Source organism: Lagopus muta, chromosome 3 (assembly GCF_023343835.1).
Source record: "Lagopus muta isolate bLagMut1 chromosome 3, bLagMut1 primary, whole genome shotgun sequence".
NCBI lineage: Eukaryota > Metazoa > Chordata > Aves > Galliformes > Phasianidae > Lagopus > Lagopus muta.
This window is the reverse complement of record NC_064435.1, coordinates 63,727,767-63,754,052: the sequence shown is the minus strand read 5'-3', so window position 1 is coordinate 63,754,052 and position 26,286 is coordinate 63,727,767. Positions and strand designations below refer to the sequence as shown.

The following is a 26,286-nucleotide window of genomic DNA, read 5'->3' as shown; positions in this document are numbered from 1 at the left end:
GCTGAGTGAGCCGTGCTTAAAAAGCATTCATTGTGGAAGAATGAGTTTCACTGCTTTGTGAATTGCTTTGCCCTCATGCAGTCCCCCAAACCTACTCACTCACCACCAGCTGTAAGCAGTAATGCAGTTGGCTTTATTTTGAACCTTCTCCAGCACAGAACCCCATGAAACATTTGTCCACAAGTAGAACAAGTGTAAGCACATCTGGAAGCAGGCATCGGCCCTGGCCTCACCTGTCACACACAGAGAACCAGAACTTTAAAGTTCAAATCCCCTACCTGCTGCCTCTGCTGGGAATAACTGCTCTGTACCTCACCTTACACCCTTGAGAATGGATTTAAATAAGTGCATCTCACACTATGGTAAATCAAACTTTTCTTGGCAACAAGATATTCACAGTACTATATTCACTGGGATGTTATATAAGAACGTGTTCTCTTCTGTAAAATTTCAGCTATTAGCTTTTGGGGAAGAGGATAAACATACAGTGAAAAAGGAAAATAAAAATGACGTATTGGAAAAATATTTCTTTTTGGTACAAACAAATAATTGGCACAGTTCCACCAATGCCCTATTTCCATGAAGCAAGAACACAGCAGAAGCAAATTTTTACACAGGGTTTCAAATGTCTTTCCATAAAGCACTCTGCACTACGTGGGATTCCTCTCAAGGCACAGTGCCAACGCCTTGCTTCCAGTTTCTATGACTTCTTTCCTGCTGTACTTGGATAAGCCAGGCTCCAAACAATACTGTTCCCACTGTTGGTGCTTGGGCACTTCAGAAACCCTCCCAGTTCACGTGGTTCAGCTTCTGCTCATATCTCCTAACAGTTTTGGGGATTGCTTCTGATGAAGGAGGAAAGCTTCACTTGTTTTCTTACTTAGCATGATCAAGGGAAGCATATCGTATACCTGCTTCACAATATCCCATTGTCTGATTGACTGTGCATGAACACAATGTTTTGTTTCTGCTCTGAGCCTGCTTGAAAATCCTTTGGAAATGGGATTACATTTAGTAGCTATTTGCATTGCATGCAACACCCTAGCTGTATCAGATATACTTGAGCAATAACTGGTTTAAGGAAACAAGATGTGATACAATGTGATTTAAACAGATAAGTCTGTTTAAATATATGCAGAATGCAATGATGGCTACAAAATGCATTTTGTTTTCCCTGTTCTTTGCCATCTAAACTCCCTCAAATTCCAGGAAATTCTCTTGTTTAATTGATAAGCCTTAGCAAAGACCTCAATCTAAATAACTATGTTGCAATGGAAAAAAAAAACAAACACAAAACCAAAACATCACAGACATCAAGGAAGTAATACTTAGTGTTAATTGGATAAATAAATATCTGTATATATTACAGGAATCTGCAAAAGCAAACACTACGCATATAAATAACAAAATCAGGTGATATGTGGATTTTTGCCAATACCTTGGATAACATTTTTACCTTAGTACAAACATTACAGTGGCATGGATGAAGAAAGCACTCATCATACATTATTTATATTACTACTATTGCTACCTTGACTACAGACCTCTTCTGTATTCTGTGTTTGAAAAGTTGAAGTGAATGTATGTCTGCTCTGCTCTATCTGGAGTTACTTTTTTCCCTACTCACATACTCAGAGATACATGCTATTATTTTTATACATATATATGAACACACATACATTTACACATCCACTTTCTACCCACTTAATAGAGAACAAGTCAGCATGTGGAAGCAATACAACTGAAGTCACGACGATTTCTCTGTAATAGGAGCTGCTAAGGCAAGTTTCTTGGTTACACAGCTCAGGAATGGTTTTCCCATGGTTTTGACCAGGTTTGAGCACTCATTGATGCCTCTGTTAGGCTGAGTAACAGAAAAACAACATGGCTTGTGCCAGGCTGCAAAACAACAGCTGGCATTACAGGAGGGAAGAAACCTTTCCACCCTAAAGGGAGCTCAGACCTGCTGTGGCACCCGTCATAGGGACTGCAACTCAGTTCCTTGTTTTCCTCTGAGTAAACATCTGAGAGAAACTGAAAGGAGGAGTTCCCTGCAAATTATCATCCAGCTGCACCCACAGAAGGCTCGGTCATGCTCTGGTCCTGCAGGCTTTGTGTGTAGCATCTAGGCTGTGTTCAGAACTAACTTGTCAATTCTTTCTTTCCCTCGGTTCCAGCTCTGGAATCACACAGAAATGTGAAGACTCTCCTTTGTCTTAAACATCCTCCAAAAGACTCCTCCCCATCCTACTCTTCTAAAAGTTGTGAAGACATTGCTACATCTGTCTGTAAGCTGTTTCATAGGGATCTTCAGCAAAACCACTACCTTGTTACAGCTTGTTCTGCATCTATAAGAGATTCGAGCCTGCGTCAATATCCTATGTCCTCAGTGCCCAGATGGGTGCTTTCGGCCTTGCTCTTTCTTTCACCAAGATTTCACTGAATTCATAGCTTTATCAGGATCATTCTGAAGGAATATTGGCCTCAAGCATAAAAAGACTAATTAGTAGGCAGAGACATCTCTTGTCAATTGCAAGAAGTGCTTGCTAACAGCTATCTCAGTTCTTAACCAAAGCCCAAACAAATTTTAGTGCTCCATCCATCTGCCAGTGTCGGTTTCAATTTTCAGTGCATTTTCCAGTTTGAACTCTAAAAACTTTTGTTTTTAGCACACACATAAGGAAATAATTCAAGAACAATACCACTGGGCTCTGCTTTGTTGTGAAAACATGATGATAACTCTGGAGCACCAGCAGATGCAAAACATACAGCAACTCACACGGCCCTGGGAGTAGGCAAGGGACTGGAAATCCCAAAGGGAAGGGCAGCCTGCACATTTTATTTTTTGCTGCTACGTATAAAATGTACAAACAGTTGTGTATGTGGCCTTACATGTCATGAGTACAAAGCTCCAGTGGTCTAATTAGTCAAGGCAATTCTCCTTTATTAGAAGTGTTGAAAGCAGAACATCCCTCTGAGTGTTAGGCTTACTTGGTTGCATTACTTCCCCAGCAAGCTCTTTATGAAAAATTACACACTATCTATACAGAGCAGGCAATTCCCATACAGGCTTGCTTGCTGAGATAAAATTCAAGCTGCAGCCATGCGTGATTTTTTTTTTAAAGGAATTAGACAGGTCACAAACCTTTTCATGCAACTCTTAATGATTCCTTGAATAAAGTCACAGCAAAACCACACAGCCAAAAACGCTTTACTTCACCATCACAATGCTTTATTTAACCAAGGAGCACGAAATGGCTGTAATGTCCTTGTCCAAAACAGTTCCAAATCCCAAAGAAACTACTTAAATCATTAATCAATACTTTATTCTTCTAGAAATAATAATAATAATAATAATAATAAAAGAATGATACATTCATCTCAGCAGGTGTCTATATCTTTAACAATAAATTAACCTTTGTAACGTCAACATAAATTTACATTCCAAATGATTTAAAATAAAAGCACAACTTGGGACACAAAATAAACTCTTGCCTTACCCTCCAATATATCAAATACATTCTCTTACTCCTTCAATGCACTGGCACCTAAGGTCTCAAGAGAAACTAAAGAGTAGTATAAAACCATAACCAACCAAAAAGATACATAAAACAGACATATCACTGAATGGATATTATCTCCCAAGGTTTTTCTACATCTCTGACAAAAACAATAACTGAACATACACAGAAAGACAAACTTTGCAATGATAACAGTGGGATCTTTTCCAAAGAAAAGCTTGGAAGCTTCCAAAACTTCCAAGAAACTGCTTTGGTTTTCTCAAATGTTATGTAATTTACTCCAGTACTATTAAGTGTGCTTTCCTCTCAGTTGCAATGAAGGTCACCTTTAAACAGTACCTCATTTGTTATTACGAATGCCCAATGATTTCTAGCCTTGATAGGACTGTCCTCTTAATTTATCTAGCACCTCTCTATTAAGGTCACAGATTGAAGTGTGAAAACCCCCATAAATTATGTTTAGAACTCACTGCAAAGGGTTCTGGAATATAAGCATTGATACTTATCATTTAGTTCTCAAAATCCAGATTTAAAATATATTTGAGCACATGTACCAATTCCCCACCTAATTTCTACATACAGTAACTTAATTTCTATTAAAAATTAGGGGAGCACCAGTTATGCCAGATTTTCTTGCATGTATGCTAAGTTCTGAATTAAAAGGGCACTGATGAAGAATAACTCAACCTACCACACTACACTACCACCTAATTAAGGTAAATGAAACCCACAAAGAACTAACACCACTGGGTTGACTTTTTTTCTTTCTCTCCACCTCAGAAGGAGAAAAGAGTTGACTGATACTGCAAAGTTGACAGTAAGATCACATGCAATAACAGGACCACTCAGGTAAGATAATGCAGCACAACACCACAAAGGTCAACACAGGTTGCTGATATACTGAGCGGAGATTTTGTCATGCGCCCTGAGAAAGGAGGAAAGAAGTCCTTCCCCTTCCATCCCACAACAAAGATTTAGGAAGCAGGATAGCAATCAACCCTCTATAGGAAGTTGAAAAATTAATCAGGTAGTTGGATTAGTGCTGATTTTTCCATGCTTTAGTGGCAACGTTGCTTGCTAGTTGAGAACTAGTTTGGTTTATGCCTACCTAAAATGAACTCACAGGAAATAAGGATGCTCCCTTCAATCTTTTTTTTTTTTAATATGTTTGTTTTGTATGGATTTTAGTAAATAGGCTTATCTTTTTACTGGAAAAAAAACAAAAACAAAAACAGGAGGGCGCCCTGATGCTTGAAGAGCAAGCTACAAAGACTTCCTATTAGGAAACAATAATTCAGTAGAAAGCTGATAGGAAGATGACGACAGACTGATTTCAGTTGGTAACTGATGATAGGCAATGGCTCTAACTGATCTAGCAAAGCTTATTTCTGTTAGCACATGCGGCAACCTCACTAGTGACCCTCCTCCATTTGAGCTCCATGTACATGACAGAAAAAACACTAAATAAAAGCAGCCAAAATTATTTTTGGAAGAAAAAGATTTCAGTTTCCTTTAATGTTATTTAAAATCACAGAGCAGTAAGTGAGGAATAAATTCATCTTATAATTCTTCTCTGGGTCAGTATGACAAAAAATGAAATCCCACCAAATGCAGGGTACTTTTTTTTTTTTACTGAAGCAACAGTTCCAAGAGAACATAGAAAAGCACTCCACATGGGGGGGAAAACAAAACCCAACATTTTCCACTCTTACCCATTAAAACATTTTCTTCCTTACAAACTTTTTTTTTTTTTTTTTTTTTTTTTTAAATAAAAACATTACCAGTGTAGAAGAAAACATTTCCTACATGGTCCTTCAAACTACGTTTACCATTTCCATCAGTGTTACACAGCACTGTTCAAATTCCTCAGGGAGGAGCTGAGCTCAGGCAGGTCCCAGTGCCACACAGCACCTTCAGCAGGCACAGGTAATGTTGCTTCATAAGCAACAGCGACGTCCTTGGGGCTGTCTATGACAGAGCCTGCTTTACAGCTGTGGGAAACCTGAAAGTATCTGATAAGGTACAATGACAAATCATGAAATCACGTCATGAAAGCCAAGAAAAAAGAAACTGAGCAACTAACACTAAACTGAAGTGTTTCATGAAAATAAATGTTTGAATATTTCAAAAAATTCACTGAAGACTCATAAACTGCAGCTAAGCTCAAAAGAGCACACAGACTCCTATCCAAGTAGTTTGCAACAAAAGGTCTAAAAAAGCCCATCCTGCTCCCAATTCCCAGAGTCACATCTCAAGATGAACGTGACAATTTTTATTTCTTTATTTATTTTGAAGTCAACAGCTAAAGGTATTTTAACTGTAGTGTCAGTGGTCACAATTGTGCTTTTTCCATTATATTCTTGGCCCTCAATTGCTGCCCTTTACCAATGAATGAATCAGAGCTAGACTGTGAAGGAGGTAAGTTGGAAAATGGATAAATCTATCAAAACCACCTGCTCGTTATTTCTTTGTAGTAGGAGAAATTTCTTTTTGCCTTAAGACAAGTTGCGGTGACTGTGGATACTATTGTTTGAAGCTTGTACAGCTACTGAACAATGGAAACAAAGTATGTTAAAGCACACTAAAACTAAACCACATTGCATTAAATTGCTATATTTAAACTGTTAATATAATGCTATTGTTAAAACAGACAGTCATCTGAGATGGCTCAACACTATCAGTGTCAGAAATTAAATGCAAGAAAATCCATTTAATCAAAACATTATGTTTTATATAATAAATTAATCATTCACTTGGCTTTCAACTGCCTTTGAACAAAGTGTTTCATGACACAGCTTTACCTTCTATACAGTTTCAATTCATAAATGCTTTTAACCAAGTAGACTAATTGCACCTTACCAACTGAAACACAAATACTTCCCAGTGCAAGCTCTGGAAAGGATTCATGTGACTGAATAAAATAAATTTGCTCTTAAATGCTACATTTAAAGATGCGACAATAAAGCTGTTATCAGTGAAATATCTGCGTTTAAAATGTTAATTACCAAAAAATGAACCGCGTATGCCTATTTTCCACATTTCAATCAGTAGATCATTTACACATCGAGTCTGAAACAAAAGAGCAGTATCTGGAAGGAAGAAATTGTATTGTAAAACAGTATTATGCTTGTAATAAAGTAAATGCATGGTTCCATACACATTTTAGAGCTACAGTGCTTTACATTTTTTATTTAACCAAGTATTGCATAGTAGAAAAGGAAGGGGAAAAAGAAAACCAACTGTTGAAAAGAAGTTGTATTAAAAGATATTGCTGATCTTCTGGGTATACTGTGAGTGCTTGTAACTTAGTACCAATACCTAAAGACAAGGTTACAGAGAGCAAAACCCTGGATTATAATAGGTGGTGGTTTTTTTTGTTTTGTTTGTTTTTTTTTTTTTTGTGCAGAACCCCACAGCTGTGTAAAGTTTGGTTGTATTTTAATGATTCATGTTTCTTTTATCCCAATACACAAAAGGCATTCGTGGTTTATGGCACCATTTTTCTCATTTTCAATACGAAGTAAGACTCTCCCACTTCTGTCTCAGAAGTATTCTCTTGTAATATTTTTGAAAGATGCTCTGAATTAGGCATCTTAATTACTTCTGTATCAAATATAAAACCAGTAGTAAATATCTGCTTACTTCCAAGGAAATAATGTCACTGCATTTTATATTGGTGAAAACCTCCAGGGTTTTCCTTCTTCATCCTCCACAATGTTAGAAACTTGGAACGCCCATTTTTATGCTAACACAAGCAGAGGAGAAATATAAGGTTAAAACATTTAGGAGGGCTATACAGAATCCTAACTACAGGGCACTTTCTGCTATTTGTCCATTGTGTGGCAGTTAAACATTTTGTGTTAGGAGTTTTAACTCCTACAAGAAAAATCAAGCAACTCTGCTCCTTTTTAATTTCCTAAGGCTTGTGGAAACAACAGCCAGCAGTAAGATGACGTTTCCATAATTATGCTTTTGTTGCCAGATCAAATCTAAGGCATATATCATTCAGTGCGAAGTCAACAGCATGGTACAGACAGAAGACAAAAGCCTCTTCATGCTCCCATAAAGACCCAACAGGTACATGTGCAAAACCCAGCAAGACTGAAATAAAGATGGACACAACATACAGGACAACAGTGTAGTTAATATTATCTCTATGGTTTTACAAAAAAAAATAAATCAAGTATTACACAGATTACTGTTTTTATAGCTTTAAGAGGAGCAGCAGTGGCCAGCAATTTCACACAAGTTATTAAAATCCAAATAATAGCATAGGAATGCTATTACTAAAGCCATCTAACTTTATCAGAACAAGAGCAGCACTCGTCACAATATGACAAGGGTCATGTAAAAACACACATACTAATGCAAGTCATGCATCTTGAGACTGGAGTTATATAAGTTATATACTGAAGAAATTTACCATGTTTTGGTAAATACATTTTCAACATGAAGAAACATAAATAGTGGTAGGAATTGGTCACTAACCTTGAACACAAATGGTAATCAAGAACTGCTATTAAAGAAACAAATGTGACAAAGATTCTCTAAATACTTCCTATTTATTCTCTTGCTTTTTTTTTTTTTTTCTTTCCTTTGTGCCTTTTTCACTTCTTGACAAAGTCACACAAACTGCAAGCAATGACTTTGAGATCTAGGCACAGCATAACTTCAAAGCAAGATATTTTAACAGAAAGGCACACACATAACAGCAAAAGAGAGCTTCTGTCAAATAGCAGGCAGACCCTTCAGTGACCACTACTCAAGTGGAGACATGTCACTAGGCATTCTCACTCAACATGCCACCAAACAGCAGCTGACAGCCTGTACAACATTTTTCCACATGTACTTTTTGAAAAAGCTTCCCAAGCAAAATGTGTGTCCAGAAGTATTTTACATTTGAAGTCACAGATCAGGCTGAGTGACCTGATGCAGTTTAGTAAGTAAAGAGTTGACCAGATTTACCATCTTTTGGTTTCCAATCTATGCCCAATCAAGCAAGAGGATAAAAACCCCATATACTATAAAAACTTTTAAGCAATGATAAAATTAGGAATGCAATACGTAAGAATGAACACAAATCTATTCACCCTTCAACCTACAAAGCCATGAAGATTTTTGTGTTGCTGATGACCTTGTGTGTTCCAAACAAAAAACTCTGTTTTAACCAAGTAGCTAGGAATCTTCTTTCCTCTACTTCTAACCAATAATGTAACCTGGAAGAAAGGAATAAGTCTAAAGGAGGCAAGGATTAGCAATTAAGCATATACTACATTCATTTTTCAGTCATCTCCTGGGGAAAAAAAAAACACACAAAACAAACCAATCCAAGCTTCTGGTTACATGAGAGATGCATATTATATAGCTATGTCAGTTTCCATAATGAAACTTCAAAAATAAATGACAATATCCATAATACAAACCATAGTTCTAAAATATATCTGGATGTATATGTGTGTATTATATATATTCAAAAAGAAAATTATCTATTTTTTCTTTTTATATACATATAAACATTTGGTTAACATGTCTTAAATGTTTTTCCTTATTTAGGACTATTTTTTTTTTAATAACAGTTTCAAACAGTCCCTTAGAATAATTTTTTTTTTCTTTTTTTTTTTTTTTCAGATAATATTCAAAGATGAAGAAATATCTCAGGGTAATCATAAAGCACACACAAAATAAATTAACACCATACAAATGTGGTTATATTGTTCAGAAAGTCCAATTCTCCCATTTGAAATGAAATGGAAACCAGTGTACCTTAAGGGTGAATCATGTAACAATGTACAAATTCATTCTCTCTTTCTACGTCAATCTTCACATGAATTTTGCTGCATTTCCATAAAGCAAGAAACACAATAAATCCACAGAACTCTTGCAACAGAGTGTTTCACTGGATAAACACATTTGCTGAAGGGCAGCAAGTCAACATTTTATCACCATCTGAACACTACCAACACCTGTGTCCTTGTAAGCTTCACACCTTGAATTAGCAGCAACATATTTGATGGGTTCAGTAGTAATTTTTTCTTCCAGTATTGGATTAGACTACTTTGCATATACAGCAAGTCAAACATCTAGTACTTGTGTGCAATGTTAATCCACATTTACATCTGAGAACTCATAATAAACACGGAAACAAAGGTGAAAGAGAGCAAGACCTCATCTTAGAATGTTTTCAGTCCACGTACAGAAATAGCAGTGAAAAATAATCGTCTTGGAGGACAGTAGAACCAGAAGAAAAGAAATACAACAGCTAACACTAAGAAGTAGGTCACTGTTGAAAGGGCAAAATGGAAGTAAAACTGATCAAGAGAAGATGTAGACTGTACCATCTGTTTAAATGTATAAATGAAGTATCGTTTTGCACATCACATACAGTGATACAGTATTATAACAGCTGGCATACTATTAGACTTATGGAAAGTGAATACTTAATTTCTCCTATTCTTAATGTACAGTAGTTATGCATTAGGCTTTGAAGCTCTTCATCAGCCATTGACAAGTCAAGGTTACATTCCTACAAATATTTAATGTCCCAGTAAAAAAGTTACAAATATTCACTTTCCATGAACTTTCATACAAAGATATTAAATACCTTCTTAAACTGAGTCATTTCAGTCCTATTAATTTTCCTTTCGTATTTTCAAAAGAAACACAAAGATCTCTGTAACTTCCAAAGTGAGGGATGTTTAAGGCAGTGAAAGATATGCATTGAGGTTTCCATGATTGCTTATGGTGCCTAAGTAAAGCATTTACACACAATTGCTCTCATATTTATCTACATGATTTCTTTATACTGTACATGATTTAGCAATCTTCTTGAGAAATTTAAAGTGCCACAGTTCAAATGTGCTCATCTGTCTTCTCATGGGCTTCTAGTCCATTCTAGTTGCTTTGAGAAATAAGCCCCTGCTTTAGTTAAAAAAGCAGTCTTTTTAGGGGAAAAAAATGCATCCTTCACTGCTGTGCTAACTAGAATCCAGTGGTCGAATCAATCCTTCTTTGTAAACACGAAGAATAGCTTCACAAACAAATTTGTATTGACTCTGTATAAGAAAAAGAAACAAAAAACAAAAATTTTTGGTGGATTAGTCAAGCTCCTGATTATACAGTAGCATTTCATAGTCTCACTGTTTCATTTTCTCCTGGACAATAACAGGAGAAAAAGTACAAAATTGAAAGAGAAAATCCAGCTCTTCTGACTGTATTAATATGACATAAATAGAACATTTACTCTTCTCTGAACAAGAATCATTAAGAACCTTACAATAAGGAAAAAAAGTCTACAAATTTGAAAGAACATATCCTTACACCCTAGGGAATATAATGTTTGCAAAAACTAAAAAATTGCATAAGTTTCTTCTGACTTTGATGAAACTAGTTCTTCATACCTTTTATACATCTCACTACAGGGTTGTTTTTTTTTTTTTTTGTTTTTTTTTGTTTTTTTCTTTTTTTGTACTCTTACCTGGTAATTACAAGTTTTCTCAATCTCACTGTTGCATTTTACCAGACACATTTAAGCTTTATGACCAAAAAGTTACGAGGTAGGATATATTCATGAAAGTGCATACTGCCCTGCTAAAAAAACTTTTTTTTTTTTTTTCTTTAAACATTTGCTGCACTGTCGCAGAAGACAGAGTTGCTTTATTTCAAATAGGTAATCACATCACACATTATTTCCTTTCATAGAAGGATGTGATCAAAACTTTTGGAATGAATACTTTTGAAGAGTAGCAGCCATGTTAATTCTTCTGTCCCCAACATTTTGAACTCATTTAGTTCTTATAAGGTCTTAAAAAATTAAATTAGTATTTATTTTCTGAATTACTCTATTACAAAGATGGTTCTTCTGCAATGTTTCAAAGTTCTTACTTGTCAAAAACAATTAGGCTGAGAATCTCTTTCTGAAAATTGATACAAGACAACATTAAAATGCACAATGAAAATTCCATATAGCCAGGAGAAATATTTACAATTGGCCTAATCTTGAGAACACAAAAAGAACTCATGAGGATCGAAGTATACATCTTCCAAAAGTACTTCCGACTGCTCACTCAGTCAAACCTCCAAATGAACAGCTTTGCCTCAACATCACATTAGGAGAAGCACAGCTTCATGTTTTCTGAATCCCTTTTCATATCTTCGAAATATTCTCCCAGCTGCCATTTTATGTCAACTCTCATCAGCACTCCAGGAGGATTTGGAAGCATTCCCCCAAAATCTCTCAAAGGACAGAAATAAAAGACAATGTACGGACTATGAAGAACATTATGTTGCATTTCAATACCAGTAGTTCAGACCTTTATTCTTATCCATACATGTTCAAAATATTTTTTCTTAAGTACAGAAAGAAAATAAAGGAAAAGTTCAGGATAGAAATTCATTTTCTCTATCTCAATTTTCTGCCTTTTCTTCCAAACCTTCAGTCAATTACTCCCACCTCTAGTATCACTCTGTTCTTTTGTCTTTATTTCTTAAATACCTTGACTTTTCTCTTGTTATTTTCATCTGCATATTTCTGCTGCCAGAACAATCCAAGTGCAATATTTAGCTCTCTGTTCACCACTTCTGTTAACTCCTTTGTGTGATGAAGTTATTGAGCAAGTAAGAACGAACACTTCAGCACCGCTTCCTCTGACTCACTTAGATTACTTGTTTTCTTTGCTGTTATCTATTTCCTGTATTCCTACTGTTCACTTTGCTCATAACTAGCTCTATTATATATGTCTTAAAGCATTTTTTAGTATCTCTAATTAGTCTTTTAAAGGAATTTAGTACCTTTAAAAATAAATAAATAATAACAATAAGGCCATAGAGTTGCACTAGTTTTGTTGAAGCTATTATATTTTCTTGTTAGTTTTTGTTTTGCTGTTCCTGATGACCAGATTATAGATTTAAAAAAAAAAAAAAAAAAAAAGCAAATCCAGAACTCTGACACAATAAATAGAAGACATTAAATTGACTTGTTAATAGCTCTGCTAAGTCCATTTTTATCAGGCATGTACCATCTGATCTTAAATTGCAACACGCATCTGGCTATGTATTCTGTCTTCTCAAAGCTGAAGCTACAGAGCTGCTGAATATGCTTCAGGTCAGGCTGCTACAGCTGAACAACCCCTAACAGCTTCCCCTGCAAACGGTACAGTTGATATAAGCTGTGGAGCCAGCTGAAATGGATGCAGAGGAATGAAAGAGTATTCACAATAGGTAAATATAATTTAACATGGAGCTCACTGGTCTTCTGCTTTCTCATTGCTGAGTGCTCGCTCATGTGCCTCATTCATGCCAGCTCTGCTCATTGCCAGCTCTGCTCATTGGCTTTTGCATACTTTAGAAATAACAACTGAATTTAGCTTCGCTGTACTGCTGCTACATAATTCTCTTAATTGTGCTGATAGAGAATTGTGAAACACAGCATGCAAAGTAAGGAGCCTTGTTTTAGTAGCTTTCACAATCAAGGTCTGATGGTCAATATATTTATCACTATACTCCACATTCTTTATTATGCCAAACAATTCCTGTTGATGACTATTACAACAGGAGGTTCTCAGCACCCATTAAAATTTAGAGAACTTCAGGTTCTCGCATCAGATTCTTAAAAATAAGACCATCTTCAGAAAGTTTAACTTTCAACTTCCTCAGTTCATCTTAGAAACAGAGAGGCACAGGCAGCAAACTCAGTAAGTCAACATTCAGCTTCCTAAACATCTTGAGGCTAAGATGCCATGTGTCATTTCCATAAGGAACAGGCAGGGCACTATTCATACAACTTGCTCCTCAGTCATACAGTCAAATCTTGTTGCACGTCCAGGGAGTGCACTCATACAGCAATGAATGACAAGAGACTCAGCAACATACGTGAGAAATCTCTATTTACAGGGCACTCTAGTATTACACTAGCAACCATAATTCCTGACACTTTCCAATGCTTTCATACCCTTAGATCTGGTCAGTTATATTTGCAGCAGGTCCTTTCCAACCTTAATCATGCTGTGATTCCTCTGCTCAAGGGGAAACCAAAGTGTTGGGTTTAACTTTTTGTTTTGTTTTGCTTTTTAAGATCAAAGACAGAAATGCTAGGTCTAGCTGCTGACTACATGGGTCTAAACTCCTTTACTTTCATTTATCATAGGGCATTTAGCTCTTTTAGATAATGCACACAGTATTCTCTTATCTGACTTCTTCTGAAGGCAGTGGAGACTCCTATCCCTCATCTCTAACATCAGTTTGTTCATTTCCACATTTAACACAAAAAACGCCCTCATGATCTCAAATGTTCAAACCACCTCCTTGTTAAAAAAATCAACTCTTATTTTCATATTTCAGTTATTAATATCCAGCTTATTCTCAATAATTTATTCCTACTCCTTGTTTTTCTAAACTGGAGTAGCAGCACAGTTTAAAAAACATATTATTCCTACCAAATTTCTACTCCTTCTCAAAAGATGCTTCTTCCACAAAACATAGCACAAGCACTTCTATTTTACCTCCAGTTTGAGAACTACCTACGAGGCTCTGTACAAAGAATGAAAAACAAAAAGTTGTTTTATCTTCCTGCACAGAATTTAGATGAAGGAATATAAACAGATAAGGAATATTCCTTAGCTGTTTATGACTTAATGGCTTTCTGCATTCTAACCAAGTGCAAGGAATAGAAATCAATCACCTTCTAATGACAAGGTAAGAAATATTTACAGTTAAATGCACACCTCTTCTCTAAAGAAGCAAAAATACCATGTCTCACTGCGCTATGTCATGCTAAACATAGAAGCATGAAATATAAAGGCAAATGAAGACAGATACAACTAGATCATGTAATACTCTGCATCTGTTTTAAAAGTGAACGTGAGCAAAACGTATAGAGAAAATGAGGTTTCCCGCTCCATTCCCGCTCTATCACTTACTGATGTTTGAACCATCATAGCTCGCTGATCTCGCATTTTTCTTACAATATCCAGCGGATAAACAGGTTGGTTTCTTTCAATTAAGCACATGGCTGTTTCCATAGTGACCAGTACACCAGTGCGACCGATTCCAGCACTGTGAAGTGTAACAGAAAAACAGTCTATAAAATTAGGATTTTGCAATTCACCAGACTCTTATCATAATATTATGATGTTAACTAGCTCTGCAAATTACAGGACGACGTTTATACAATTAGAATAGAGCACAAAGCTTACCTTTAAAGCAATTTCAATGATATTTCTTGACAATGACAACAACAATTTATTGTTGGACAAAAAGTCCCAAAATAAATGCTTATTAACAGTTACAGCTACTTACAAATCTACATGTACTGATTTTATATTTTTGACTAGAAAGATAAGAGGTAACTGCCTGCTTTTTGACAGGGACTTTAACCACAGTAAAACTTTGAAGTACCATTCACAATGAATTCACAGAGGTAGTGGAGGATAAAAATGGAGAACAACTTACATTACAGATGATCAGCTTTGTGATAATTTTGTAACTAAGCAATTTCACCAAAAGGATGCAGGAAAAAGGAAAGAAACTGATATTTCTATCTTAGTATTCCCATTTAATTCAAGGAATCTGCTACCTTCCAGACAGTTCTCAAAGCAAATGTTCGTAGTAAGGCTACAGCAAGGGTATGTGTAGAATTTTAAAATACAAGTACCTGCAGTGAACAAGAACTGGCTCATTCTCTATTCTCTTTGGCCTCATGCAGGTCACAAACTCCAAGAAATCCATGGAGTCATCAGGAACACCATGATCGGGCCAAGCAACATACTGAAGATGAGTGACAGTGTGTTGCTGTTCTGTCTAAAATACAGTAAGATTTGCAAAGAGTGTTCAGTGTTACAATTCCTGTGTTGATGTTTATTAGGTACAAGTCACAATTTTCACATAATCTGCAGATGCTGTAAGTTGTCTATGACATTGAAAACGTTTGTCATTTTATAATTCAGAATAATGTATAAACATGTAATTCTTAGCATGTAACAGACACTTCCAAATAAATGAGGTAACAAGTTTTACTTGTAATCTAAACAGATTTTAAAAACAAAAAAACAAACAAACAACAACAAAAAAACAACCAATGAAAACCCCTCAATTCTTGGAGATTTTCAATTTTTAAGTTTATTGACTCTTGACATCAATGATTCACCTGAGGTAAAATGCTACAACTTACATAACAGTTGAGGAGAGACTGCAAGAAATAGCTGGAAGCCAAAGAAAGAACATTCAGAATTACACCAAAATAATGAGCATCAGGGCTTCCCAATCACAGCTCAAAAGCATTGTTTTGATTTTACATTTCATAAAAATGAGGCTAGCACATCTAATGCTACAGAAATGCTACACTGGCACCACTAGCTCAGTGGTGAAAGGTGCATTTCACTTGTTCATAACCTGCAGAACATTAAGCCCTGCCATAAAAAACAGATGAATGCCATTTTCTTCTCATTCTGCAAACCAATTCAATCTCCCAAAGTATAGCTGCATATCTTATCTAAATACACCTCTGTGTGTATTTACAGACTGTAAAAATATAAAGTTGCCTCTAACATTTGCTTGTTGTAGTTTCTGTTGAAAAACTATATATGTTAACTGTAAACATATAAATGATTTCTGTAATGCCACAGGACATTTTTCTTTATGAACACAAGCTAATTACTCGAAAGATTCTGCTATATGAATAACTAGGTTTTTTTTCCATTCAATCATACTTAAAAGCAATTTTATAGAATGTCTTGCATTTTAGCTCTGTGCTAGCTTTGATTATGAATCCATTCAGTTTAGGCTCAAATGTTACGTTACAGGTGTTGCCAATGATTAGTCTGAAAAATAAAGCAAAAAAGAAGCCAAAGACTCTGAGCATTGCTGTATTGTGTAATGAGGATATACCACTCTTCATGAACTAAGCCTTCATATCATTCCTTTATTTCTTCCACATTTAGCAGTAGATACACTGTTAGTTTCTGTTTGACTGATGTCCATAGCCAAAGATAACATTTGACACTTACTGAAATAAAACCATCCTTTATCACTGCACTAGACTATAAAAGCTGACCTCTCTCTAGTTGTCTGTGCAACAATGCTTTATTGATGCTAGAGATTTGGAGTTTTATTTATTTTCTTAAGTGTACAATTACTGGAATATATGACCTGTTTCAAATGCCTTCAACTTTGGCTTTTCTCTTCCATTAGAGCAAGTGGTTCCACTCCCAAGGAGCAAGCCAATAAGACAGAGAAGACAGAATGCCTACTGCTCGTGTACTGAGTAGAAGTCTAGGGAGTGATTTAATTCCAGGCAATGTAATTACAAAAATTTATGTTTATATCCAGGAATATAAAGACACATGCATCTCATACTTTGCTTTTTGAAGGCAAAGTCTGAGCAATCAAAATTAAAATGTCTAGAGTAAAGTCTAAGTGGACAATATAAGCTGATATTAATGACCAAGCTCAATGTAAATCAAATTGTAAATATTTGAGATCTATTCATCCGGGTCATCAAAAGAACCCACAATGACAGGAATCTCTGAAAGAAGCAGCATGGCCTTTTAACTACTTAGTAATCCAGGTCTAAAAAACTTGAGGTTTTTTTTTTTTTTTTTTTTTTTTTTAAGTAGCTTATAATCATTGAGTACAACAAGAGTTGTACATGCTGTTAGTCCTCAGAACACTTTCCTCTGGTGTGCTCATAGTCCATTTTCTGCTGCATGCCTTATTTTTTCCTAGAGACCAACTAGAGACCATACTAATTTGTTAGCTATTCCACATATTTCTCAAGTTTCAGAGTAGTTTGCTAGTCATTTGTGTTTTGCTGTAATCAGCTTGGTATTCTTATGGTTGTGCTGTTCTGAGATGATTCAAGCTATTAATAACTTGATCACTACTTGACTTATCAAAATGCTCAAGTATATTTGTTTTAGAAATCGAGTTTTTTAAAACTCTAAGAAATATCTCATTCAGAAAGCACAAAACTATTACTAGAGATCATTATGTTCGAGTGATTGGTGTTTTCTTTTATCTGTTTTTACTTTTCAAGTCTTTATACTCATAGTGAATTGAATTGGTCAGCAGAATACTGAAAACACATGGAAATAACATGCATTACCAGTTATGCATGTACAACAAAACCTACTACTCCTAGGTTAAATAGAGAAAAAAGTGCTAGAATTATATTTATTGGTCTCACAGTCAGCTCCACTATGCATGTCTGAATAACAGTACTTATTTTTAAACAATTTCTTCCAGACCCTGCTTCTCTGTCAAAAACTGGTAAAGAAAAATGAAGAGGTAGACTCTCATTACACTTAAGCCACTTCACAAACTACTATTGCCTGCAAGGCAACTTAAATCATAATTACCATTTCTTTTTTCACCCCACTAACATTTTAAGTGACAATCATTATTATTATCCGAATTACTGATAAATGTAGAACTTCTCTTTAGAAAATCTGGCTTTATGACTCCTGTTTTATAAATCTAAACATTTACAGACTCACTGAGACAGCAAGAGCTGCTCATTGCCCAGTTGCTACATTTGCCTAACTTGACATTATACACCCTGACGCTTCAATCACGTGGACAGATTTCAATTTATTTTTGTACTTGCTATCACCAGAGATCAGTTTCCATACAGGTAGAACTACAAAAAGAACACCTTATTGTGAATGCAATTTCACTGTGGTTAGGCAAATATCCTGGATTTCTCTCAAAAACACCATGACCTTTTCTAGGGTTGGCAGAGGTAACATCAAATACGTGCTGTAACACGTAACACTTAAGAAACAAATCTCATCTGTGTAGATCATTAGCAAGAAAAATATTCATCCTTCATCTTTCTGCAGACTGATATCTTGTTTCTCATAATTACACTGAAAGGTAGATTTCCTCATTTCATTTTGCTAGATTGATTCTCACTGATTAATAAAAGAGTCAGGTGTTCTTCCAAAAAAAACCAACAAAAAACAACAGCATACACACAAGAATTATAATACTTAAGTAAAAGGAAGGAAATTTAGGTTCAAATAGTCAACTTTAATTTTTACTTTTCTTAAAACTTGAACAATTCTGTTTGCATTCTACTTCTTCATTTTTGCTTTTTAGGTTTTAATTTTATCTTCTAACAATGGTATGTCTACAGCATAGAACTACATTTACCTTGAAATGGGGCTATCTTCTTCGAAGGAAAATGGCACACTTCTAGCTACTGAGCTTTACAACTATTGAAAGCTGAAACTCTGTGATGAGGCTTAAGGCCTGGTTTGGTGAAGGGTAGAGTAGTAACTTCTTTGCACCTCTACTCCAATCTCATTATGCTTTTGAAGACTTCTGCCATAAAACTTTTCATCTACTTTCTGTTCTTCAGCTCTTTATATTCAGAACCAATTCATTATTTTTTTTCCTACAGTGAGTATTTGACAGAACAGAATACATTCAGTCCAGATACTTCCCAGAGAAGTCTTTAAAGTACTTCTGCAGTGCAGTAAGTTCCAGACATTTATGAAATGGTCAAATTACATAAATGTCATTGGAAAGAAAATAAAAGGTCTTATTTATAATGAGTGGAAACGTAAGTTTCAGTGAAACAACTTAAGAGTATTTAATGTGAACAAGCTGAATATTTCCCTCAAACTGCTGTACATCATGCAACTTGCAAATAAGACAAATGGTCTGGAAATGTAAGCCTTAAGAATAGAGACCTGTAAAAAAAAAAAATAAGACCGACCATATTTTCAGTTGCTGATAGAAGAAGGTGCTGCTTATTTACTGCCTACAATTAGTCTCATATCGATTTAAACAGCATGACTAGAAGGCCTGCAAGGTGGTCATTCATAAATAGAAAGATGTGACATTATTTGTCTTGCAATTTTATTTTCAATATAATATAATAGTTTTCAATTTCTTTGAATTGATACTCCAATCTATTTTTCATCAAATCATCCTGTCCATCACTGTGATGTCAATGGCAGGTGATAGCTTATAAATTAAAAATAAGCTGTTCTCTCAAAATCTTATTTACATTGTCAGCATTCGTGCAAACACTCCATATTCTCTACAAGGAATTGTCTTAATCACATGGACTTACGTTGTTCATAAGGTGTCAGTACTCTCTCTTGTGGTGCACAATTATTATTATGGCAATGGTTTAACTGGCCTTTAAAGGATGAAATTAAATCAATATTTTAGTAGAGTATCTTTACTTTTTTTTTTTTTTTTTTTTTTGGTTGAATGACTTATTTTAGTTAATAATCAAATCAGGAGGGAGAATGATAATGCACTTTGGAAACAAGTACAAGTAACGTAAAATGTGACAGAATGAAATAAACCTAACTTGCAACATTTCTTATTTCAAGCTTTTTGAATACTGTGCTCCAGGAAACATTATCTCTGTAGCCTTCCTAAGTACCACAGCAGGATTCTAGTTAAATTTAACTGAAGTTGCTTAAAGACAGAGGAAACTAGAAAAATATATGTTCAGAATATAACTGGCTGAAATTGGAGAGGTCAGCATGTTCCAAGGCAATTATTCCCAGAGGTAACTGCATGAAAGGTTTTCTTCAAGCTTTTCATCCTATTTTTTCAACAATTAAAGCAAACGCTTATCTTGTTTTATGAAATAGCGCAGTGTGATGAATTTATCTGTTGGCTATGTTTGTTTTGGTTCTCCAAAGCCTTTCCCCCAAAAAAACAAGCTTACTGTTTTCTGTGCTTTTCTTGCACAGGATACATACAGATGATGGAAAATTAAACCCTATTTCTTTTCACGAGGCTTAGAAAGGTTACATATGTATTTCATACATTTGCTGTCACTTGCTTCAATTTCAGGTAAAGAAGCACCAAGATAAACTGGGTCAGAAGAATCCTAAAATTGTTTTAATTCATGTCTTCTGAATATATGTGAACAAAAGGCCAGGAGCATCATTTCATAAAATTCACTTTTTAGCAGTTTTCCACTAAAGGCAGATTTGAAATCTATGCAATTTAATACACACAAAGATTTTTCACAAACATGCGTTTCCAATCGAAATCAAATCTCTTGAGAGTTTTGAAGCTTTATCCATCTTATTATGAAAAGCTACTTGTCTTCATAAAGACCAATACAACGATACTTGCTATAGATCAGGGAATGATAAAAACCTGATTTGAATTTATACGACTTGTGATGTATTCTTTACATAATTCAACAATATTTGTGAGTGAGAGCACATATAAGGCTCTGCAAAGTATACTCTTAAGCAGAAGATGCCCCCAGAAGAATAAATTTACTCAGCTCCAGAAAAGCAGCTGAAATGATGTGAAAAACTAGGAGATAATTCATTGTTTTTTCCCCACTACATTTTGAAATAAAAGCCTTTGTACCTTGTTATTTTGAAACACAAAACTCACACAGGGCTTTCAGTTATTAGGATCATATTTTTAACCGCATGGGACAGCTGAATAGTGAGTGTTTCTTTGAGTGTGACCATGTGACCACTCCATTTAAATGTATATGAAAACTTGTCCTTAGTGAAATAGATTTAAAAAAAACAGAAAAAAACCAACAAAACAGCACACAATCAAAACCACCTCTTCCCACAGTAACACTTCCACTGGGGTCTAGCTTTAAGGTGATTTTAAAAATTATACCATTTTGTCTCGTGGCAGTGAGCTCTCCACAAGTATAAGCCTTTGCAGTAGTAATGATGTTCTCAGCTGATAGCTACATGAGACAACTTTTTGTACAAGATCCTTGAACTTTCACATTTATTAGCATGACTACAGAAGAAGAACAATCTATCTCAAAATAGATTGCATGAAATAAATCGTATGAAAAAAATCACCTGCCCCATTCTCACTAACATTTTTACCTACCACACAATAGCAACTAGAAGCTACAAGTGATGCATACTGAACACAATCACTGTTGAATTTACTCAGAATTATGAAACAGCGATAACTACTAACTGGGAAAAAGAATTTGAGGGGGCTTAAGCTAAAATTTACGAAAAGGGTTAGATAACCAAGTTTAATTGGCAATCAACTAGTTTGAATGATGCCGAACAGAAATTTGCCTATATATTTTCTGCTTTAGTGAGGTTAGTTTCTTCTGTACTGACATTCAAGTTTATCACTTACAGAGCAGTTGGCTGAAAAACAGAACGAAAAGTCATAGTGCTCCCTGAACAGATGGTTTCTCATAACTAGCATAAACCATTCTTCTTTTTAGAAAATATTTGTTCAATATTCACAGAATATTGAAAAAGAGCTAAAGAAGGAAACGTATAAGAAATGTTAGACAACCTATTATCAGAAGCCAAATTTTATTCCCTATATTCATGCTGTGGGAGACAGAAATGGGACCTGAACATTAATTTCACAGCACAAGCCCATGTGTAACAAGTATTCCATGTATTTCTCTTCCCTTTTGGTTTGTAAGCCTCCTATATGCACAGAATATTAACAGCTAAAGTAACTAAGTGCCATGCATAAATTGAGTACGTTGGGTTCGACATTCAGAGCGATTTTTATTTTTTAAACTCTAAGTAAAGATGATAAAAAAAGAGCTGGTAAGATTCTGTGTACTCTCTGAAATGAATATTGTTGCAAATTGCTCCTCTTCTTGCTATTCTAGGCACATGTGCCATTAACCAAGTCACCCATACTTCATCCTTGAAAGGACACTGAAAAAATTTTACTGAAAATCTATTTATGAAAAGTCAGTGACTGCAACAGTACTGTTTACAGTAAAGCAATAAACTTCTTCATGAAGCTCATTACAGTATCTGTACAGTATAATGGATTAATATATTACAAGACAATGCAATCCTTCAAAATGTATGCTTTTGAGAAATTATGATTATACTGCACTGATCCGTATTCTATACACTCATCTTTTATAAAAATGTGTATATTCACACAGTATACAACCACCTATATGCATATATTTTCATTCAGCTTGCTTAGACATAATTTAAGACAGGAAGCATTTACCTCAACGTTTGTAATCACCATTTCTCTAACAACATACGCAATTGTACAATCTTCCGAGTGGCATCTGACACGAAAGCCGCCATACTCCATTACGTCTGGTGGATCAGGCCAATACTGATGACATTTTGTCTGTAGAGATGAAGGAAAATTAAGTGCACATCAAGACCTCAAACAGGTTTCCAGAGTGTTCTCCCATGGTTCAGAAATTCAGGGAACAACTGTAATCCTTTGCTGGTGATAATGTTCAAAACTCAAACGTAGCATGACAGAACGAGATAAATTCTCTGTAAACTTGTGTTATAGACATTTATAATAAAAAAATTCAAATAAATTGGATGCAAGCTAAAAGCTTTCTGCCCGAGACTTCAATTTCAGAAAACTATTTTACAAAGCATGAGGTTCTATCAAAGTTTGATGAGTACACTTCTAATTCAATCACAAATATTGAATATAGTATCAAAGCAACATATCAAAAAACAACCTATTAGGATAGTCCTGAAAGAAGTAAACTGCTTACAGTATTGTGTAAAGAGCTTGACAAGAGATATCACCAGTGCCCTGCTTACTAACAAATATTTTCCCAAGCAGCTGTATAGAACTCCACTGAGCATCAGGATACAGATTAAGTACAAGCAGGTGGGCATGCTGTGAATCTAGTTTCCAGTTAAAACTGGAAACTGCTTATCTATTTTATTTTTCCTTTCTCCAGTCAGCTCTTAGCAACAATACATCTTACAGTGAATATATTGCTTTTCAATTCCATAAAGTAACTGGATTAAAATTCCCTGGAAGATACTTTACAGCTTTAAAATCCTATTGTATGTCATCACAACTGTTCACAACTTATAAAAGCATGTCTCAAATACATTAGAAGCTAGGCACTACATAGGGCAAACGCATCTATCTACAGCAAGTCAGCCACTACCAAACAACCTTGTTAATTCAATTTCACCAGTGGAAATGTCTTGGACTCTGCACTAAAGCCAATAATCTTTACTTGTTTTTATCAAAGATGACTGAGAGCGAGAGTGAGAGGTAGGCAGTCTGGGTCACACAGGTAGAAAAAAAAAAGGTGTGCTGAACTCAATGAAATGGAACACTATCAATTTTCCTGGCTGCACAAAAGGTCATGAACTGTAAAGTCCAGTGAAAAGGTGTATGACAAGTTTATTAAAAAAAGCACACATCTTCAAGAAGCATTTCCTTATAAAAGCAAAACTATCACTGATAATTTTTATGGGGTTCCAGTTTATGATGGCTCAAAGAAGAAAAAGTATTTACTTTTCCAAAAGAGCATCTAAAACTAAGTATCTATTTCCAAAGTTTAAAAATCTAAATGCAAAAATGTGTTGAAACTTTAAAAGCTCCTTTAAAAAAAATGAAGTAGTAGACAAAGTTGTGAGTCACTCAGGAACAAAAGCTTTAACAGACCTTGCTTTTCCACAAGCAAGTCAGTCAAGTTTTAGAAAGGATGCATAATTAACACAGTATGTAAATCAATATAGTATGTATTTCATTGCAGAAAAAAAAATGGAGGTGATTCAGCTGAAGGTCTCCTACATCATGGTTGAAGAAACTGGATTTGTTCACTCTAGAGATCAAAGATACAATGGGATTTAAAGCAGGCATTCTGTATCTAAATGGTGATTTTAAGAAGTGCGTTGTTTTCACAAGGATGTGTAGTGGCAAAGCAATACGCAATGGGCAGAGGTTGCTTCAGAAGAAATTACTGCAGGATAAAAGAATAAAATTCTTCACTGTTAAGAACAATTAACCTTTGGAATACAGGTGAGAACAATTCAATGTTGGCACTTCTTAGGTCCAAAGAAGTGATGGAATATCTTCTGCTGGAATTACAAAAGACTTGCCCCAACAGAGACCTAAATAACTGTATCTAATGCCTTCCTTTCAACAAAAGGGCATGACAGACCTATTCATTATTAATCTCACACAAACCGACATAAAAGTCGGCAGGTTAAATTCTGACAGCTAGCATTACTAGCTAGTTTTAGCTAATAAGTTCTGAAATGGTAGATTCCATTTCCAAGCCGGACCACAAGTTTTGCTCAGACTTTCCAGACATTTTCTGAGTCCCTAGGAAAGCAACTGCAACACAGAATCCAATTCTCATGGGAAAGGACAGTAAGCAGTACGTGGCTGATCAGTAAAATTCAAGTCAATTCTGATGATCAGACAGCTGGTTTGCTTTCAAAGAAACAGAAAATAACAAAGTCACGCAGTTTGTCTTCACCCAATTAATTCAAAAAGCCTGGCCTTCAGAGAAATTGTTCAACAGAATAAGATGGCCTATATTAGGGTTCTTTAATCACAACAATGGGAAAAACAGTTTCAAGGTGTAGTATTTCTTCAGAATACAAAGAACCTGAACACACTTACCCGCCCACGTTCAGTGAGTGTTGTTAACATAATGATCAGCGACAACTTGTGGTCCCAGACAACTTGCCAGAAGTGTGCACACGTGTGAGGAAGAGGCCCTTGAGTAGCAATGTACCTATTCACAATGCCCACAGAAGGAATTTCCATCTATAAATAAAAAGGAGTTAAAGTACAATTAGTTCTCACTATGCAATACTATTTATTTTTAATATTCAGCATTTCATTCAAACAAAGAACATTTTGAAGGATGATTAAAAATTAAAGTTGAGCAATAGGACAATTAAAATCACAATTTGTTATGTGATAACCTTTAACATTCATTTAAACCAGAACTATAGATACTAAATCCCTTCATCTGAACTAGGAAGAGCCAAATAAAAGGTATCTCTGTTTTCAAATGTATTTAAAAATGTAAAGCTGCAAACCTTTCCAAACCTTTCTTTAATATTTAGTAAGAAATAATGACAAATTTACCAAAGTTGCACTAGTAAAAGCTGTGTAATGGCTGATATAGGATACAATAAGTACAGCTCAAATGCTTCCTAGGCTACTGAGGTATTTATTAAGAAATCAAACTTGACAAGATACCCAATATAAGTTGTTCTAAAATACTTTTAATCTCCATGACTGCGCTCAGACAGCAGAACACTTTCAGCAACTAGCAAAAACCTCCAAGAGACTTAACTGCTCCGCTTCATTAGTTTAATGCCTAATTATTCACAGTCAGAGAATCACAGAATGGCTCAGGTTGGAAGGAACCTTAAAGACCATCTACTTCCAAATCCCTGGTATCTGCAGGGCTGCCACCCTCCAGATTAGGCTGCTCAGAATTCCATCCAACCTGGCCTTAAATGCCTCCAGAGATGGGGCAGCCAGAGCTTATCTGGGCAGCTGTGTCAGGGCCTTCCCATCCTCTGAATGAAGAATTTCTAACATCTAACATAAATTTCCCCCTTTAATTTAAAGCCATTCCGCCTTGGCCTGTCACGATCAGACAACATAGAAAGTCAGTCTCTCTCCTCTTTATAAGCTCCATTCAAAAACCAGGAGGTTGCAATGAGGTCTCCCTTCTATGAAGAAAGGCTTGTCAGCCTGGAGAAGAGAAGAGGTTCTCCAGCCTTCTGATCATCTTTGTGGCCTCCTCTGGACCTGCTCCAACAGCTCTGCACTTTCCTTGTGCTGGTGGCCCCAGGCCTGGAGATGCAATACTCCAGATGAGGCTGAGTGTAGGGGAATCTCCCATGCCCTGCTGCCTCCTCTCTTTTGATGTAGCCCAGAAAAGTCACGAGATAAATATTGGAAAGCAATTTTCATTAAAATCATGAAAAAAATAGTCACGAATGTTACTTGTATTCAGAGGTGCAATACAGAAATAAATATTAAATCCCACAAATCTATGTTATGCAGTATA

The 26,286-nt window shown here is 35.5% G+C and overlaps 1 protein-coding gene across 4 annotated transcripts in view; it reads right to left on the bottom strand.

Moving 5' to 3' along the window:
* Positions 1 to 5,133: 5,133 nt before the first annotated feature.
* Positions 5,134 to 26,286, bottom strand: part of PTPN3 (protein tyrosine phosphatase non-receptor type 3) — a 115,542-nt gene continuing 94,389 nt past the window's right edge. For all 4 annotated transcript variants that reach the window (XM_048940109.1, XM_048940108.1, XM_048940110.1 and 1 more), the window contains 5 exons: positions 24,876 to 25,022; positions 22,479 to 22,607; positions 15,169 to 15,314; positions 14,435 to 14,570; positions 5,134 to 10,573 (listed from right to left, as the gene is read on the bottom strand). In XM_048940109.1, the coding sequence (XP_048796066.1) occupies positions 10,496 to 10,573; positions 14,435 to 14,570; positions 15,169 to 15,314; positions 22,479 to 22,607; positions 24,876 to 25,022 (636 nt within the window). In that variant the 3' untranslated portion in view covers positions 5,134 to 10,495. The remainder of the gene's footprint in view (positions 10,574 to 14,434; positions 14,571 to 15,168; positions 15,315 to 22,478; positions 22,608 to 24,875; positions 25,023 to 26,286) is intronic.